Source organism: Mirounga leonina, unplaced genomic scaffold, assembly GCF_011800145.1.
Source record: "Mirounga leonina isolate KUSES-001 unplaced genomic scaffold, KU_Mleo_1.0 Mir_168, whole genome shotgun sequence".
Classification (NCBI taxonomy): domain Eukaryota; kingdom Metazoa; phylum Chordata; class Mammalia; order Carnivora; family Phocidae; genus Mirounga; species Mirounga leonina.
In genome coordinates, this window is record NW_023270426.1 from 44837965 (window position 1) to 44858087 (window position 20123).

The window sequence follows — 20123 nt, forward strand, 5'->3', positions numbered from 1 at the left end:
CAAGTAGTAATAGTCTTTCTCATAAACCAGTGTACTTTTCAGATATCATAGGAAACTTTTCAAACAATTTACTTTGAAAGTAAATAATTTGTTTTTGTTTTAATATTATAGCATTTGTCTTTAGCCTTTTGTGACGATAATAAGGGATTCCTTGAATAACGTAAACTGAATTGCTTTCAAAATCATGGATTAAATGGGTTTTTGGTTTTCTTTGATTTCTATATCCCAGTGTTTTGGATGCTAGTTTCTTATGATACATGATTTAGTGGACCATGGTTTAAAGCATGGACCTGAAATGGTTTTTTCATTTGATACAGCTGTACTTTGCGGGTTTTTTTGGCTTTTTGCCCCCCAGTTTTAATGAGATATGATTGACATAGCATTGTTTAAGTTTTGGGTATATGACATAATTTGATATAGGTTTATATTGCAAACTCACAGTAAGTTTAGTTAACATCCATCACCTCATATACTTAAAAGATTTTTTTTCTTACTAAGAGAACTTTTAAGACCTCTCTTAGCACTTCCAAATATACAGTACAGTATTGTTAACTGTAGTCATCATGTCATACAGTGCATCCCCAAGACTGACTTATAATTGGAAGTTGGTACCCTTTGGCCAAACCCACCCAATTCCCAGTTGTGCTTTTGAGTAACAACTGTATTTCTGAACTTTGAATAATAACATTAATTATGCTATATTAAACCCTCAAGTTTAAGCCTAACTACTTTAAGTGAAAGTGTAATGAATTCTTACTTTATGGAAAGCTTTTTCTACCAATACTTACCACCTGATGTAGTTTTTATGAATTTAAACTTGTATGAAGGATTTTCTTTCTTTTTTTTTTAAGACTTTATAAACCATGTATATCTTCTTCAGGAGGTACACTGTGTCTAGTTATCGTTTTGTTTGTTTTTTTATGTTATCGACCGTGATGATTATTTTCTAGATCAGGGTTTTTCAACCAGGGGCAATTTTAACACCTTCAACCCCAAACATTTGGTAGTGTCTGGAGACATTTTATTTAACCCTGGGGGTGTGTTACTCGTACCTAGTAGGTAGAGGCAAAGAACGTTGCTAAACATTAAACGAATGATACAGTACCCTTCATGCGCCCCAGCCTCCCCGCAATGGCAGAATGATCTGGACCAAATTATTAGTATTGCTGAGATTTAGAAACCCTGGCTTAAATCTCCTCTAACTTGGAGCGCCTGGGTGGCTCATTCGGTAAAGCATCTGCCTTCAGCTCAGGTCGTTATCTCAGGGTCCTATGATCCAGCCCCGCATCGGGCTCTCTGTTCAGCGGCCAGTCTGCTTCTCCCTCTCCCTCTGTGATCTCTCTCGTTTTCACACTCTCTTAGTCTTTTAAAAAAATAAATAAATCTAACTTATTGGGGATTTAAAAAGATGCTACTCTAATTCTTGATTTAACAGTGAGAATATATACAGAGAGACGTTTCTCATACCAGTGTATTATTACCGTGAGGTACAAACCGTATAGGGGAGGCAGGATAATTACTTGATTCTTTCTCTTTGTTTACCAGTTTTCAAAATAATGAATTGATTCCCAGCATCTTCCACAGGTATCTATATTGTGTTTCGGAGTTCAGTTTTTGTTTGTGTTTGGTTCTTTTTTGAGTGTCAGTATGAATTCATGATGCTCAAATTGTCCTACCACTGGCAGTGGGAGCTTAATCAAACTGGCTCCTTAGTCCTTCCTGGTATGACAAAATAGTCCAGGCTTGTTTTGTACATTTCCTGCCTTTAGCCTGCAATGAGACATTTCTCTGAGAGCCCTCATTCCTTTTAAGTGGAAAATGATATTTAGAGACCATAATCTGAGCACTAAGGTCAAAGTTACTTTAAAAGCCAAAATCATTGATTTTTTAAAAAAATTTGTGTGTGTGAAAAACTAGCTTTGAAGAAAGTTGTATCATGTTTTCCTCATTTTTAATTTGAATTTTTTCCGTCTGATGATGAGCAATTACTCTGACCAACTCTTTTAAAATAGATACCTAAAATAGACCAAAACTTATGTTTCCTGGTCTACTTCATAGAAAGTTCAGTGGCCAAATAATGCCTTTTTCACTTTATATATTATCAAACCTTTTAAAAATTGCTATTTCTTGCCTAGATTTCAGTTTCCACCTAGTAGATTTCCTTTAAAGCACAATACACTGCTGTTGAAAAGTTTACTACATAGTTGTTAAAAAATTTTTTTTCTAGCTGATTTCATGCCTATACTGGGAACCAACCTAAATCCAGAGTTCATTTCAGTCTGCAATAATGCCACATGGGCAATTGGAGAAATCTCCATTCAAATGGGTAAGACCTTTCTCCCCTTTAAAAGCACTGTAAATTTTTAGATGTCTTAGTATTTTTGTAATTGCTTTTTCTCTTTAACTTAAGTGGGCTTTATACATATATATTTATTATTAATTTATTATTAACCTATGTCACAGTTAATAAAGGGAGCAAGGTATTTTATGTTGATATTTTAACATTAAAATTTTTCTCTTTTGTTTTCTCTTTTGGGGGTGATTTAGGTATAGAGATGCAGCCTTATATTCCTATGGTGTTGCACCAGCTTGTAGAAATCATTAACAGACCCAACACACCAAAGACGTTGTTAGAGAATACAGGTACCATATGACTGAACTGTTAATGGTGAAGAGAAAACTATTTGCCTTTTAAAGTTAAGATGCGTAGAGAAACCAAAGCAAAGCTAGCTTTAGAAACCCAGCTTATTAACAGCTGTTTGAGATTTCAGTAATGATATGTACTGTTTTAACTGTATTGCATAACCAATTTTCAGAGACTTTAAAAAACACTTCTCCCCTATTCTGTGTTTTAATACTCCCTCAAATGGACCCTAGCTAAAATAACTATTGAACAATATGAATTTTAATTTTATATTAATTCAGAGAGTAACTGGCAGCTGGGAAGTAATTTTTTTTTTAATCTATAAAACTGTGGCCAAAAATAGACATCAGTGTAGGGGCTAATTGGTTAACAATGGCATGTGTATTTTGTATTTCATTGTATATTTTCCTTCAAATTGAGAACTTAGGCAGTACCTTGTAGGATTTTTATTCAGGAGGCTTGTTTCTCTTTTGCATTTATAGAGAGCATGTTGATATTAAAGAGTACCTTCCATACTATAGAACACATTTCAGGGTGATTTCTTTCCACCCTCCCTGATTTTTGTTAATAATGATAAAAGATGTGAATTTTGTTTTCAATCAGGCACATCCTTTTCTTTATATAACTAAGATAATTCCAGTAAATATATTCATAGTCAGTGAGGGTTTTACCAAAATATTGGACAAAGATTAAAATAAGGTCTTCTAAATAAGAAAACTTTGTTTTCAAAGACATTTTAATTTTACATTTTTTAATTATAGAAAGTGTATTTTTAATGTGATTAAAGTTGATATGTTTATTGGTATGGAAGGAAATCTTTGAATTAAGAAACAGTTATATAGCTGTTTGGCTGTATGGGTACTGTTTATATCATAAAGTGAATTAGATTTTCTTGCTGAAAAGTACAAAAAATCTATGTATGGTTATGAAGTCTTGTCAGGTTTTTATCTCTTTAGAATGCAGTACCTATACATGACATTCAGATTTGGAACACTTGCCATTATAAAATTACTGTTGAACCTAAAGAAATTTCCTATTTATTTTTAAATGTGAATGCATAACTGCAGATAAATGTTGAATGTAATGTATATTAAAGTTTCTTGTGGGATATCAGCTTGTGAATTTGTTAGACAGTTCCTTTAACAAATTGGCTTTATAAGTTTATATGCTAAGTATGATTCTAATCTAAACCAAAAAGTAGTTGATAATGCCCATCAAGTTGACAGATTCAATTGATATGATTGAAAAAACACTTGTGATTCACTGGATTAATCTTATCACAAGGGGCTGCAAAAAATGTTTCCATTATTCCTTATCCAAAAGGGGCGGGTGGATGTTAATTACAAAAATAAAACCGTTGTCAATGGCTAATGTCTGTAGATTTTAGCAACTTAATTACCGTTTTCTTAATATTTCATAAAGCCAATTCCTTAGTGTATGCAGTTATTTGCTCTTTTTCCAATTAGTATATCCTACACTGAACTTTTTCAATGGACCATCATCTGCTTTATCGCATGTTTCATTGGATTGTTCATACTTGCCTGTTTAATGAGAATGTTGCATAGTTTGTGTCTTTTGAACATAGGTTTTCTTTCTCTTGCTTCATATGAATCTGCTGGATTTTAGTATTATCTGTGTAGTTTGCTTCAAGTAATCCTTAAACATTTTTCTTTACCCCCCCCACCCTTTTTTTATGAAAGGTTAACCTGTAAGTTTTTGAGAGAACACCATTAAAGCACCTTATGGTTTGTTTTCTGTTTGTATTTTTTTTCCCGTTGTGTATAAATGTATTTATATGTATGTACCTTTGAATTGCAGAATGCAGTTCTGAGTTGCAACTTCTTTTAGCTCTTCGTAAGTTTAAGGACTTCCTGAATGAATTTTGATGGTGAATATGTTTGAGTAATTCCCACTTCGAAATTTTTAAGTAAAATATTAGCATGTGATCAGTATAATGTTTTATCTAGTTTGTGCTATGCCTTTTATATAGCAAAGACAGATTATTTGTTCCTTTCGTCCACATTTCACATCATTACAGTGGACTGTAAATTTCCTTCCTGTCAAATATGGTTTGTGAAATTAGTGGGCTGTTATCCAAGTTGTTACCATTATCATCACCATCAGAGGTTAATTGGAATGGAATTTGACACAGCACAGCAATTTTCTAATTCATTCATTGGTTGCATACTGCAACACCTAAAATTTGATGGTTGATTTTGATATCAGGCAACAAATGGTCCACTAGAAATGTTAACAAACAAAACTACCTAAATTGCGATTAAATTCCTAGTTGATTTTGGAAGATTGGAAATCACTTATTTAAAAAGACATAGAGAAGTAATTTTAACTGTTTTAACTTCTGAGAACTGTGTTTGAGTAAACAATTCAGAAATGTAATCATTCACATTTACTAATATTTCTTGGGGGAAAAACATAGATTTCATTATTAAATTCTGAAATTTCAACTGGCTTTGAATGGAGAATCTCTAAATCCATGCATTTAATCGCTCATCTTTTTATTAACAGAACATCTTATTTGATTGAGCGAGAAAAGCAATTCATTATGGTTTTTGGTGTTCTCTCAACCTTTAAAGTTTTTTTAATTCCTTTTGTTTTCCTTTTTCCAAGAGTATGCCATATATGTTGCTGCCCCTTATTTTAGGGGGTGGTAATAAACAGCACTGGTGAAATCTTATGTTTATTATCATACACAAATTCTGTTGGTTTCTGTTTCTGAGTTATTTGTTGTTTTTTCTTTATTTTTTCTCCTTCCCCCTCATTTGCTCATGTCTTGGTTGGCGTTTGGTGGTGTATAACCGTGATTGCGTTACCTTAGCAATAACAATTGGTCGTCTTGGTTACGTTTGTCCTCAAGAGGTGGCCCCCATGCTACAGCAGTTTATAAGACCCTGGTGTGTATTATTCAATCTTTTTTTTTTAATTCATTTTTCTTCACTCTTTCTTTCTCTTTCTATCTCACTTTTAGATATATTTTCAGTTGGTTACAAAAATCACAATCCTTAATCATTGCCAACCATGTGACTAATCTTGTCCTAGCAGGTTTGTGAGGTTTTTCAGTAGCATCGTCATGTATATTTATTTTATGTTGTGGCTAACGACTAATTGATGCATGGGATAAGATTGTCACATGCTTGCTGTGTTAAAAAGCTTGACTATACATGAAAAGCATTTAAATATCCACCAGTAAAATAAAGATGCATGCAAATTCTATAAATTTAGGTTTTTGCATTGTTTCTTTTTTAGAATTAATTTGAAAACTTGGATTGCATTAAGAAATACATGTTTAAATTACGTTATGTATAAAAACTTTATTTGCTTGTTAATGTTAAAGTTAAACATCTACACCATAAGTTGTGTAATAATAGTTTATATTGTGGCAGTAAATCCTATGTTCTGCTTCTTTCAATTGATAATCTTTCAATTCAAGTCATTTTTAGTAGTGTTTAATGGAATACAAGTCATAATGCAGTTATAAAAATTCATAATTTACTTTTGGCTCAACCTCATTAATAGTTTAAATGGGAGATTAAAATCAACTGTCCATTTTATAGATGCAATCTATTAATAAGAAAATGTGAATTTCAAGGCTTCCACTATATTGCGATTAGATGGGCCAAACATGCAGGAAGAATGAGAAAGCTTATTATGAAAATTCTTTGAATCTAAACATTATCTATACTGTGGTGCTTATTCCATTAAATACTGTCCATTAGTATTGTGATTAAACCTGCTTTTTACTTAAATGCTAATCTCAGTTCTATAATTTAATAGGTGCACCTCTCTGAGAAACATAAGGGACAATGAGGAAAAGGATTCAGCATTTCGTGGGATTTGTACCATGATCAGTGTGAATCCCAGTGGAGTAATCCAAGTAAGATGTCACAAAGATTTTTCAATTTTTAATGTTCTGAATAATGAAACTTTAAAGGGTGAATTATTTTAACACTTTAATTATGAAAGTATCACATATATTGCATATTTTTTGAAAGATAATAAAAAATTATCTTTAAAAAGTTGTATACTTCTTAATATTTTGAAATGATAATACTTGTTTATGACTCCCTAAATCTTTTTTTGTCATGAAGTAAATAGTACATTAGGATATTGAAGTTATATTCTTGCCTTATATTAAGCCAGAGCATCTTTCATCCACATTCACTCTGTACATGCCTCCTTTCATTGAGTATCAGTTTGTTGAATTTCCAGATAGCTACACTTAGGAGAGTGACCCAAGTAGTAGGTTACTTTCTCTTATTCAGAATTAAACTTAGAAATTCAGTAGTGGGGGCACGTGGGTGGCTCAGTCGTTAAGCGTCTGCCTTCTGCTCAGGTCATAATCTCAGGGTCCTGGGATTGAGCCCCACATCGGGCTCCCTGCTCAGCGGGAAGCCTGCTTCTCCCTCTCCTACTCCCCCTGCTTGTGTTCCCTCTCTGGCTGTGTCTCTGTCAAACAAATAAAATCTTAAAAAAAAAATTTTTTCCAGTATTCAGAATACTGAATTAACCAATGAAACTGCTTTAACTTGGAAAGTTTAGGATTTATTTCTGTTTGTTTCCTGTCTTTGTTTAGATAGTATCTGGACATTTTTAGCATTTAAAAAAATTATTTGGCAAAAGTATCATATATGAGTCTGATAACCTCTGGATCCAAGTGTCAAATTGCAAGACACACAAAACAGAGGAACATGTTGATTGACCTCGTGTGTATGAACTCAACAAAATGCAGGCGGTGGAACTCTAGGTTAAGTATCCCAGGTTGCTCAGCAGATGAATTGTAAGGAAAAGAAAGTATGGGAGGTATTTTCAAGAAAATAGCCTTTCGTTTCCAGGAGATACATGCTTTGAACATCTTTTAATTAATACTCTTTGATACCTCCTGTCTTGTGTTAATGATTGTGTTGTTTGTTAATTTGTTCAGAAATATTATTAATTACCAGCTATAAAACTCAAATTAATGTTGTGATAGGCATTGAAAACTTACAAATTAGAAATGGAAAAAATCTTTTGACTAATTTCACATTTGTAAAACAATAGCTTAGTATGAAAACAAGCCGGTACTATCTTTGGAAATAGTTCCTAGTTGCAAAATAAATTCCTGGAATTAAGTTTCTAGTTTTTTTCAATGCTTAAGAAGTTTGTGTCATCTTAAATGTGTTTTAGAGTTATCTGATACAATGTATATTATATTAAGAAGAAGCATTTTCCCATCAGAATTTTATTGTTTTGTTTGTTTTTGAATTAACGTTTAAGACTCTGAAAGTAAGTAACACACATATATATGTGGTCATTAAATCACTACCAACTTAAGGGTTGGTAGAAATCTCTGCTTTTTACATATTTTATTTGGATGTGGTTAAAAGAATACCTTATGTTTTATTTATGTTTAAATTTTTAATCACAAATTGTAGATGTGTATATTTAAATTTTTAACATCAGACTTTGATATTGGAAGACAAGGAATCGATTTGAATAAACCATGAACCTCAGGCATTTGGAATTTTATTTGCTTAAATATGTGTTTTATGCACATCATTCAGTAAATTTTTAAATTAAGAAAGTTCACTGACAGTAAAATTTTAAATAGTTGACATATCAGAACATAAGCGATATCTTAAATGCTCTGTATTGGACTGCTGTTTCAGTATGATAGTCAAGACTGAAAAATATTTAAATGAAACATTTAAAGTATATACCTTTTGTCACCTTGTTCTTGTAGTGAGAATAACCCAGTTTTTTCTAGTAATTGAGCATTGGATTTTTTTTGTTCTTTTTTGTTTGCAGTGGGTTGGGTTGAGTTAGGTATTAATTATACCTAAACTACATAATTAGTTTTTCCTTCTAGCTTTTGGTCATTTTAAGTTTCAGTCTGAAACTGAAAAATTTAAATCAGGCTTATTTGACATATACTTAGCTTTAAATTATTTCTAGGCCAGTCAGAACTGTGAGATTATTGAATTTATGTATTTCTTTATTTCAGCAAATGAAGGTTTTTAAAATTGGTGCTCATTTGGTACTTTCATTCCATTGTTGGTGCTAAATATTTACTAGACTGGGGCTCTGTGATGTAAAAAATACAAAAGCACATTCCAATATAAACAATGAGTAGAGGTTCCTTGATGGTGAAATAATAGGGACAGCCATTATTTTATAATTCCTTATCATAGTTGATTTTTAAAAAAAAGGTTATAGCTTTATAATAGAGCTTGAAGTCGGAATTGTGATGCCACCAGCTTTGCTTTTCTTTTTCAACATTCCTCTGGCTATTCGGGGTCTTTTCTGGTTCCATACAAATTTTAGGATTATTTGTTCCATTTCTTTGAAAAAAGTGGATGGTATTTTGATAGGGATTGCATTAAAATGTGTAGATTGCTCTAGGTAGCATTGACATCTTCACAATAAGTCAGTCGAGAAAGACATGTATCATATGATCTCACTGATACGAGGAATTCTTAATCTCAGGAAACAAACTGAGGGTTGCTGGAGTGGGGGGTGGGGTGGGAGGGATGGGGTGACCGGGTGATAGACACTGGGGAGGGTATGTGCTATGGTGAGCACTGTGAATTGTGTAAGATTGATGAATCACAGACCTGTACCTCTGAAACAAATAATACATTTTATGTTAAAAAGAAGATAGTAGGAAGGGAAAAATGAAGGGGGGGGGGAATCGGAGGGGGAGACGAACCATGAGAGACTATGGACTCTGAGAAACAAACTGAGGGTTCTAGAGGGGACGGGGTTGGGGGGATGTGTTAGCCTAGTGATGGGTATTAAAGAGGGCACGTATTGAACAGAGCACTGGGTGTTAAACGCAAACAGTGAATCATGGAACACTACATCAAAAGCTAATGATGTAATGTATGGTGATTAACATAACAATAAAATTTTTAAAAAATAAGAAGAAAAAATGGTTTTTTTGAGGTAGGATTCTGTCATGATAGGTACATTTTGCTGTATTTGACAAGTAGCAGTCTAAGGTGTATTTCCTGCTTGTTACAGGATTTTATATTTTTTTGTGATGCTGTTGCATCGTGGATTAACCCAAAAGATGATCTGAGAGACATGTTCTGTAAGGTAAGGTAACCATAAAGTCTTTATGATAAACATCTTGGGACTATTACAATACTAGTTGGACAGTTTAAATTATTTTTATATTTCATATGAAACTTAGACTCTGCTTCGAATCAATATTGGTAGATCATATATATATACACACACACACACACACACACACACATCCATATCCCTTGTTCTTGGCGAAGAAGTTGGCTTGATCTTTTCTTAAGGTACAACAGTGAGTCCGTATCCATAGGGGACACACTTCAAAGATATTTTCTCAAGCAGTACCACTGATTCATGTGGTCCCATTATTCTACCTATCCAAAATAGCATGTATTTTCAAAGATGGCTGACTGATTTGGAGTATAATGTAAACTATTGAACAAAGTAAATCTGAAGTGGTTTCCACAGGGATTAAATCTGTATAGTTCTTTGTTTTAGTAGTGTCCCTTTGGATTAATTCCAGTCAGTACTCAACCATAACAAAATAAGAAATAAAATGTTGTTACCCATTTGAATCCTCTCCTATTAAAATTAGTCAACTGTGGTTGCAGACATGAACTTAAAGCTTTGTATGTTTCCAATTTGAAAAAACTTAATGTGGCATAGAAATTTTATCCCTTGGGTGAATTCTGTACTTTCTTGTTTGTTTTCCATTAGTGATAGGTCGGAGTTTGCTTCGCATACATCTGTTACTAGGACACTTGCTTGAATTCTAAACTTTTCAAAAGCAAGGTTTAGAATATATTATGAGGTGCTTTTAGGCAAGACATGTGATATAGAATCCAACAAAGTTTGAGAATCATTGATTTAAAATGGATAAAATTTGGGTGCCTGGGTGGCTCAGTCGTTAAGCGTCTGCCTTCGGCTCAGGTCATGATCCCAGGGTCCTGGGATCAGGTCCCACATCGGGCTCCCTGCTCGGCAGGGAGCCTGCTTCTCCCTCTCCCACTCCCCCTGCTTGTGTTCCTGCTCCCGCTATCTCTCTCTGTCAAATAAATAAATAAATAAAATCTTTAAAAAAAATAAATAAAATGGATAAAATTTTAGAAAAATAAAGTCAATAAGTAGTGTTTTACTTCAGAAGCTCTGCAGATTGGAATTTTCTCTTGCTTAGTGATGAATAATGATTTTTTTCACTTTTTGCAGATCCTTCATGGATTTAAAAATCAAGTTGGGGATGAAAATTGGAGGCGTTTCTCTGACCAGTTTCCGCTTCCCTTAAAAGAGCGTCTTGCAGCTTTTTACGGTGTTTAATCTCATACACTTAAGCTGCAGTCCCATAATTAGGGGTAAGTTGTAAGAAGTTTGTGGGAGTTTTTCAGGGTAAAGAAACTTAGGTCTGCAATCTAAAAATACTGAGTAGAATAAAAGCTGTATGTTTTCTACAGAGGTTGAATAAAACTCATGCAGTGTTAGACTTGAAATTTAAAATTACTTTAAGGCTAGAGAATTTTTTTTTAGAAACTAGCAAGCAAGGTAAAATGCATGGTTCTACTTTGAATCCTGAGTAAAAAGAAAACCAAGTTAGTATGCTATTTGGATTACTCAACAAACTAATCCCAGTTTTTAAATTTTTGCCCTATAAGAAGTCACCCACATTCACTTTGGCAGGGTAAACATTATTTTGAATTGTGGGTTTATAATCTCTGATATATCAAGGACTACTATGGTGTGAGCTTTTGAGAAAAACTCGCTAGAATTGCAACTAGTTTTGGGCTCTGTAGATAGGAATATTTAATATTCATTTTTCAACATGTATTTTATTGAGCACCTACCATGTGACCTGCACTATATTTTAAAATGGACAATGGACGAGTCTGTTTGGATTTGGGGTAGTAGAGGGGTAAGTCCATTTGGACTCTTGTTCCTTCAGTTTTCTGTACTTAAACTAACAATCCTGATCTCATAGCTTCAGTTCCTTCATTGAGTTATTTTGAAGATTAAATAGTAAACTATATGTGATGCCAGAACTTAGTATATTACCTAACACACTAAGGTGGCTCAATAAATGTTAGGAATATGGGTCAGTACAGTGAACAGGGATAATCTTTAGGTTTTGAACGTGAACTCTGAGACACACTTGACTGGAGGACCAGAGAGTATACTGAATGTGTGTCCAGAAGATGTCCACCAAATTTAATTATCTTCTCTGTTGGAGTTTTGTTTGCTCTCTTGCTTACTTTGAGCTAGGTTTTAAACCTGGGAAGATTTCCACATACATGCTGTGTAACCTACAAGGCAATAGAAATGGACTCGCAGCCTCTGGAATATCTCAGAGCCCTTTGTGTATTGCCCCCCTGTAGTTTTGAGACCTTCTGGCTGTTTTGTGGCTTTAGCATTTTGAAATAGTGCTTAATCGTCTTTATGTTAAATCATGAGAATGTAATGGATGAGGAATGACTCTTAACATCAAAGCCTGAAAGATACAACAGTGAGCAGTCTTTAGCACTTTCAGATTTATTAACTTCTGTGATCTCTATCATATCACCAATTATGAATTTATTGAGTTGATCGTGTTCTGAGACAAGGCATGAAATAATTACCTCTTTCTAATTAGAGGTAAAAGTAGATCACAATCTTCTATTTCTGCCTTTTTTGAGAGGCAGAGAAAAGGTGCTGCTTGCACTTTCCCACAGATGGGCTAATCGTCCTCTGTGAATTCACATCAGTCTTCATCTATGTCCAGTGTTTGGCATGAGAGGGCAGTAGATTTTTGTTGTGAAAGGACCACTGTCAGGCACTGGTTACAATATCCTAGTGATCTAATTTTATTTCTTAATGTGCTTCAGAATCACTAAAACTGCTAGTGTTGAAAAGGTCCTTTACAGGAAAATCAAGAGGTCTGAGAACATAGGAAACGACTGAGTAGGATAGGGTTAGAAGAATTATTAATAAGGAACGTCTAGAAGGAGATGTTAAAATTTACTTTTTGCTATTTACTGAATGTAGTAACCTTAGTGCAGTGTGAACACCTTTAGTTGCCTCCTAAGCTAGAACACCAGACAACCAACAGGAAGTAATGTTCTTTTATTTTTTGATGGATTAGAATTTTTGTTTGCTTAATATTGGACATATTGGCAAAAAATAATAATAATGTTTTCATTCTCACCAAGTAAAGGATTATTTTAAAGAAAGTGTTACTTGATTTTGAAAAAAGTAAGGCAACTTGTTAAGTGAAGAATAACCAATTCCCATTGGGGCCCATTGTTCTAAGGGGGATAAGAAATTAGACTGATAGCATCCTCCAAGAAAGGCAGCCACCTGAATTTCATCTGTATAATGTAGTGCTCCACACATCTCTCTGCATGTGCCCAGCTTGCTGTCAGTTTTCATATCTGATGTAGATGACCGTTGAAAGCCATAGGGGAAGGTAGCAACATGGGTTATCATTGACTGCTAGCATGATCTTCGGCAGTTTGTCCAGTTTTCATTTTCTCTAGTTAGAGGTAGCATTCTTACTTGATTTATCTTGTGTTCACTGGCTTTAAGAGAAACCATTGTTAAAGTATAAAATTGTTTTGTTTTGTTTTCTTACAGGTCCTTCAGTCTTGGAGACTATGAGGGAGCCTCTGCACCCAGGGAAAATGTTACCCTTTACAGGGGGGAAGGGTAAACCAGTAGGGAATACAGTACAATCCCAACCCTACTGGGAGGGGCGGGAGGGAGGTGTTGCCGTCACTGTATTAAGTCGATGTTGGGAAACGTTTTAACATCTGGAGCCTTTGTGGGTGGAAATCTGTCTCCAATTACAACTCCGCACTGGATGTGAAGAAGCAAAAAACAAAAAAACAAAAAAAAACAAACAAAAAAAACCAAAACAAAAAAAAACAAAACCTATTCAGTCTACTCACAAAACAGTACATCCTGGAATATTATGGGGAATTGTACCAAAACAAGAACCACATAAATGATGCATAGGGATAATAAGAAAGAGGAAAAATTCTATAGCGCACAATAAAGGAAACCTAAGAATGGGGGTTACAAACAGTAAAGAAGCTTTTTTTTTTTTCCTTAATTTAAAGATTTTTATAAATTTTCCCACGTGTTGGGGCCTTGTTTTTTGCATGCTGATGAAGAACTACACAAATGAAGCTAATAGAATTAAAATCAGCTTGCCTACCCATAGTAGAAGCAGGTTCTTGGAAGTTACAATTTAAGGTACCCCAAAAAAAGTTGGAAATAAAACAAAACAAATATAAACAATGAAGCACCCTGTGAAATGCCAAATGAGTCACTCCTTTTACCTTTGTGGGGTGGGCAGGGAGGGAGGAATAAATGGGGTTGGGCATATCAGACTAAAGATTGACATCTTGATTTTGCATTATAACATTAATGTAGTGGATATAATTTGATGGTTGTACTTCATTAGATTTAATTTCTAGGCCAAGACGTTCTTTTTAAAGTGCAGTTTAAGGTTCAGGCATGCATTCTGGCTCATAGTGATTGAAAGTACTTTAAATTAGTGGGAAAGTAGCATGCTTGCATCACATAGAGTGAGATTGGTATTCATTTACCTCTGTTGCGCCAGTTTGTGTTGCAGTTTACCAATTCAATATAGCCCTGCATTTAAAATTCCTTTTTAAGATTTGTGGATTTTTTATTTTTATTAAGAATATAGATATAAAGTACTGTAGTTTACAGCTAGGCCTTGAAATATCTTCTTAGGATCTTGTTAGGAGTAAGATTGATATTGTATCGTGTGTAACCTGCACAATGTGGAAAGCTGATATACCTGTGCAGAATCTTTGCCGATGTGCTGTCAGTGTGATGTGCTTTCTGCATGGTTATATACTACTAGTGATGTTATCAGAACTGCTAAAACTTACAATACATGGTAAAAGATCTGTAAGAGGCTGCATAAATGTTAGTCGGCACATAAAGACAATTGTAGAAGTTGAAGACATGATTGCTATATTTCAGTGTTTATTCCCACTCAACATATTGCCTTCTAAGCTTTCTTTTTTTGTTCAAAGCATGATCTTAAAGATATGTTTAAGTTAATGGATGTAATGCAGGGTTCCTACACTGTATTGGCGCATGTTGGTGGCCCTCTGTGCCCTAGATATATGCACACAGGGTGCAAGTAAAAAGCTACAGAGTGAAAGTTGGTTTGGATCCTCTTCATTTCATTTGTTTAGCTTTTCTGTTATTTTTCTCTACTTACATGTATTCCTGTGAATAAATCCTTGTTAAGTTAACCCTTTACTTTTCCTTCCATGTGTATTTTCTTATATACTGTGAATGTGAAAACCTAACTGGTACACTTGATCTTGTGTCCATATGAAAGTGCAAGTCTTTATTAATTTGGATTGCCTGAACAGTGTATCCCATGATGATGAAGGAAAATGGAGAGATTTTTCTTTTTAACTCTGCTGGTCAGAGATGAAGCCACACCTTTCCATTTTTCAATGCTGCATATTTAATCTGCAACAAAAATGTTAAGCCATAACAACCTTTTTATATTTTAGTTTGTCACCTTTGCATTGCGGAATAAATCCTGAATAACCATTTTTATAAGCAGTTGCTCCTCTTTGCATGGTTCTGTTCTTCTAAAGGTGTTGAATGATACAGCCATTGCACTGAAGTTTGAGCTGTGTGTGTGTGAATTTAAAAATACCGTTCCAAAAATTTCAGATGCATGGTAGCATGCAGAAAAGGTTTTTGTTATTGTGTGTGTATGTGTGTGTGTGTGTATATGTGTGTATTTTTTTAAACATGTTCTTTCACCTTTTTTCCTCTACTTTGGCTTTGCAAATTTCAGTCTGTAGAGCCTGAAATTAAATCCTATTTTACAATGTCCAATTTTTTTTTTTTTTTTTAATTATAAGTTGGATCCAAAGGGTATGTAGCATTTTGCTTTCTAGTACCTTGCTTCACTGGGAGCTCAAAATTTGCTTCATAGTCTTCAAAACCTGATTAAAGTAGCTATTTTATTCTTAAATCCTAGTGATAGTCTGTACTTTCTCAAATATTTTTTAGAATTTGATATGGGAGATATCTTAGTATTCTGGAGTAAGTAAATTTTAAGTCGAAAAGATATGGCAAAATTCTTCTCTAAACACTTTACTAAAACAAACATAAAAAACAACCTTCGATAAAGTTATCTGGACCTGTGATTGACAATTCTTATATTGACTGAAAAGCAATTTGTCACCTATTTGCTTAAAAATTGGTTTTCACTTAAGCAGATAACATAAGAATGTGCCCGTTTCTGTAGTCGCTTAACTGTTTTTAAATTAAAAGGAAATTTAATTTAAAAATAGAAAATAAAATTAAGTAAACATGACTGGCAACCTGATTGGGTTGGGTTTTTTTGTGTTTTTTCCCCCCTTGAGGTTATTGTTTCTCCCTAATTTATATTTCAGATACATAGTATAGCATAGGAATTTGCAGAAGCCATTTAAGTTATCTTTTGAGGTAAGCTCTGATTTAGCATTTATTATTCTGATAAAACTTAATACATCATGGGATATATATAAAGCAACTTAATTCTTGTGGTGTAGTCTTAATAGTTTTGAATGTTGACTGAATGTCTATGAACTTGTGTTTGTCTTTGTTACATTCCAGTGTTTCTGCCTCTTGGCATGCTTAAAGCACGGCTTACTTCATCTGCTCCTTACACACTAAAGTGCTGTTAGTGTGCTCAACTACAGAAATAGCCGCTGCTAAGTGATGTAGATTTTCTACTTGAATATTTTTATGTTGTAGGAACCTCAGGAGGTCAGTGTTTACTGTTTTATATATGCCTTCTTTTTCCTGTTCGAGCTTCTCTCTTTGAAGGATTCTAACAGAACAAAAGCTGCTGATCAACCTAAGTTGGAAACAGAAAGTGTATTTAATATAATTTAAATGCATGTTTGGCAGTTCAGTGTCGTAGCCAGTCCATTAGCAGGTGAACTTAGTGCCACAGAATTCATTTATTCAGGAAAGAATTTTGCTTTTTGTATTGTCTAATCTCTTTAATAACTTCATACTGTGTAAAAAAATCACTTTTTTATATTTTTGAGTTGGTTATTTCCCAAATAATCAACATGTAAATAATCTTTAAGAGCCAGTTCTGATGCTTTACATTATTGCTACTTGATTTTGTGACGCAAGTTAGGTTTCAGAAGAATAGATTTTAAGACACTTAACCAAGCCATTACATCTTAAAAACAAAATAAGTAGCCTACATTTTGTAATTAACATATTGATAAACACTGTGATTTTTTTTGTTAAGACTTTTTCATTGATCTGAATTGCTTAAATTGCATATATTGTAAAATAGGATCAGATGTATATTTTAAAATAATTTCAACTGACTTTCCTCTATTGAAATGCTTTGTCTACTCAGTTACGGAATATTCAGATACAAGTTTTATCTCAGGTGAATACTCTTGTATCCTTTTTGCTTTGGTGACATATGCTTATAAGGGGTCATCATACTTAATTTGTTTTTTAGTGTATTTCATTAAGAATTTTTGCATTTAGTCGGATTTTCCAGTCCTTACTCTAGCAGACTAGGGTGGCAAGATCCCTCCTGGCAAGCCTTTTGCATGCAGGTTTACCTTGAGAGTGAGTTCGATCTGGTCCTCCTTTTCACCAAACCCTCAAGAAAGGAAAATGGATTTTTTTTGTCCGATATTAAATTACCCTGCATAGCTTAAATGCCAGAACTAAACTAATTATATCCTAAGCCCTTTAGTCTAAATTTAACTTTAGTCCTTTGCCATAAAGAAAAAAGTGGGTTTTTTGCTTCATATAATCTATATTATTCATATTGAATGTATTAACAGATAACGGTGCAAAAGACACTCTTCCCAAGAGAAGAGTGTACCATGCATAACTGCAATTTAAGTCCTTCTTTAGTAGTACTTAAAATACATATGGCTTTGCTTATTGAGGTGTTTTTGTTTATGTTTTTTTGCAAATATCACAAGGGGGAAAACACTAACTGTTGCTATAGTACTGTTATTGAAGTGTAGGCCTTGGAATCTTAAAACTGTGGTCTTCAGATTAAGGGATAATCTAGTTGAAAAATCAGATCAATAAAGAGCTGTGTAACAATATCATCTAGTAATTATACCATGCAAGAGCATTGTATACCTTAGTACATTTCATACTGTATTAAATATGGAGATATTTCTAATGCCTCTTAAATTTTACATAAAAGTCATTCACTTGTACACTTTCCAGGTGACTTGTGACTAATTTTTTCAGTCTTATGTAGACCTTTCCCCCATTGGTATTACTTATATGTAGAAGATTCTTCATCTTTATGCCTAATTATTATACATATTAATTTTAAGGTACACATTTAATTATAGCAGCTGTTTATTGTGATTTGTATCCCAGAATGTATTGTGTTTAAAAAAAAAAAAAAAACTGTATGCACGATTTTGAGGGAAGTTAAAATGGTGAATGTTTTTTTCACCTCTTGTATATTTTAAAACCAAACCAAATCTATTTGCCAAGCATTGTATCACTAATTAGGAAAATAGTATTTTCCCTTTCGTTAAAATTTTTGTTCATCTACCATAGAGTCCCCTTTTACTATGGCTTGGTATTATGCAGAGTTAGTTGTTTTGCAAATCTAAGTATCTTCCTCAAAGCCTACTATAACATGGTTAGCCTATAAGGCAGTGTTTGTCCCCTCCTAATTCCAGCCTCATAAAGGGGTTTTACTGTACTTTCCCCATATTACCTTATTGATGTTTTCCTATGTGGATATATAACCAAATTAAGATTGGATGATTTTTATGGAGATAATAATTAGACAATACTGTGTAATTAATTTTACTTAATAGATTATCATCTGTGAGAAGAGATGTTTAAACGTGGTTAATGACTTCACTTCATATTATAAAGCAGTTTTACAATTAATATTCATGTTAACATTGGGTGCAATAATTTAGTAGTTTTAGCTTTAGTTATAAATAACTGGATCTTTCTGCTGACAACTTAGGTTGTATGAGTTATGCTTAAAAGCTTTAAATCTGATGTTTCCTGTACCTGCCACACTATGTTAGAATGTGTCCTTCAAATATATCCTCCTGCAACTTCTCAAACTGTACTAAATTGATATTTCTTGAAGTCTAACTCTGTGCTAACAGATCTTCATTTTAAATAGAATATGGTTTTAATTTTTGATAAGCTGCTGAATTTTAAAGAGAGTTTTTTGGGGCCACCAAATATTTTGGATCATGCAGAGAATATATATTGTACTGTAGTAATTTTGTATTTACATTTGTATGATGTGACATAATAGATGTGAATGTTAATCACTGCTTGACTATGTTAATAAAGTTGTTTAACTATAGATGTTTCACTCTGATTTTTAATGAAAGGAAATGAGCTTTCCCTCCCTCCCCCCGTTTTGGGTCCAGATAAGTCTTGTTGTGTTGTTTTTTGTTCTCTGGGGTTTTTTTTCATTTGAGGTTTTTTTCTTAACTTACACATAGTACACTCTTGTTTGACAACCATTTTTAAATGGAGTATTTTTTTATTTGTATAATTCAGTAAAAATTTTTGCCCCACGTTTTTAACTGCTGTTGGTGTATTTTCTAAACAGTAGATTCTAGGTTCACCTCTTGGTGGGCGAGGAGGGAAAAAATACTGCTCTGCAAAAGGAATTAAAAGACGAAGTCCTGAATAAAACATTGTAAGGATAGATTGCATGAATGTGTATGAATGTTTGTCCTATTAAGACTTCCTATTTATCCTTCAAAAAATTCAGACTTGGTTTTTGGAAATTGATAGTTATAAAAATAGTGGTCAGGTTGTAATCCATTATTACAGTTGCATGTGACTAATTAAAATTAAATGTATTAATACATTTCAGGAGAAATGTGTGCACAGCTGTTGAATAGTCTTTTTTTATTTGAGATTTAGAACATCTCAGAACAAGGAAGGAACCTGAAATTAGATCAGTGCAACCCAAAAAACATTAAGGGAAATGAGGCTCCTCAGATTTCTTTCCTTTTGTTACCTGCTCATGAAAATATTTGAGATAACCTCAGTTGTGCTGGAGAGGAAAAAAAAAAATTGAAACTTGGGTGGTATCTTACTCTAAAATACAAATCGCATCTTCAAGAAAGAACGTAAGATTTCAGGATTTAGGATACTCAAAAGCAGCCTAGTTATTAGTTACTCAGGATCCTGATTTGCTGCTGCAATCTCAGAAATTGTGCCTGAAGCTAAAAAAATTTTTTTTTTTTTTTTTTTGGTAAGTCTTTAACATTTTAGTGAGACTGAAATACAAACTTCATGATGTTTTCACTTTATACTTCCTTTTGAACTGACAGGCATTTTTATCTTGTGATGAGTTCATAATTCATGTGACTCCCATAATGTACATTTGATTCTTTAGGAATGATGGGAAAAGAAGCATTTGAACTAGACAGCTCCTGAATATGGACTT

At 33.5% G+C, this 20123-nt stretch overlaps 1 protein-coding gene across 2 annotated transcripts in view; it reads left to right on the forward strand.

The window, feature by feature from the left end:
* Positions 1-19022, forward strand: part of TNPO1 (transportin 1) — a 97097-nt gene extending 78075 nt beyond the window's left edge. For both annotated transcript variants that reach the window (XM_035014621.1, XM_035014622.1), the window contains exons 19-25: positions 2228-2326; positions 2548-2643; positions 5481-5556; positions 6437-6536; positions 9662-9736; positions 10871-11013; positions 13262-19022. In XM_035014621.1, coding sequence (XP_034870512.1) covers positions 2228-2326; positions 2548-2643; positions 5481-5556; positions 6437-6536; positions 9662-9736; positions 10871-10978 — 554 coding nt within the window. In that variant the 3' untranslated portion in view covers positions 10979-11013; positions 13262-19022. The remainder of the gene's footprint in view (positions 1-2227; positions 2327-2547; positions 2644-5480; positions 5557-6436; positions 6537-9661; positions 9737-10870; positions 11014-13261) is intronic.
* Positions 19023-20123: the final 1101 nt, after the last annotated feature.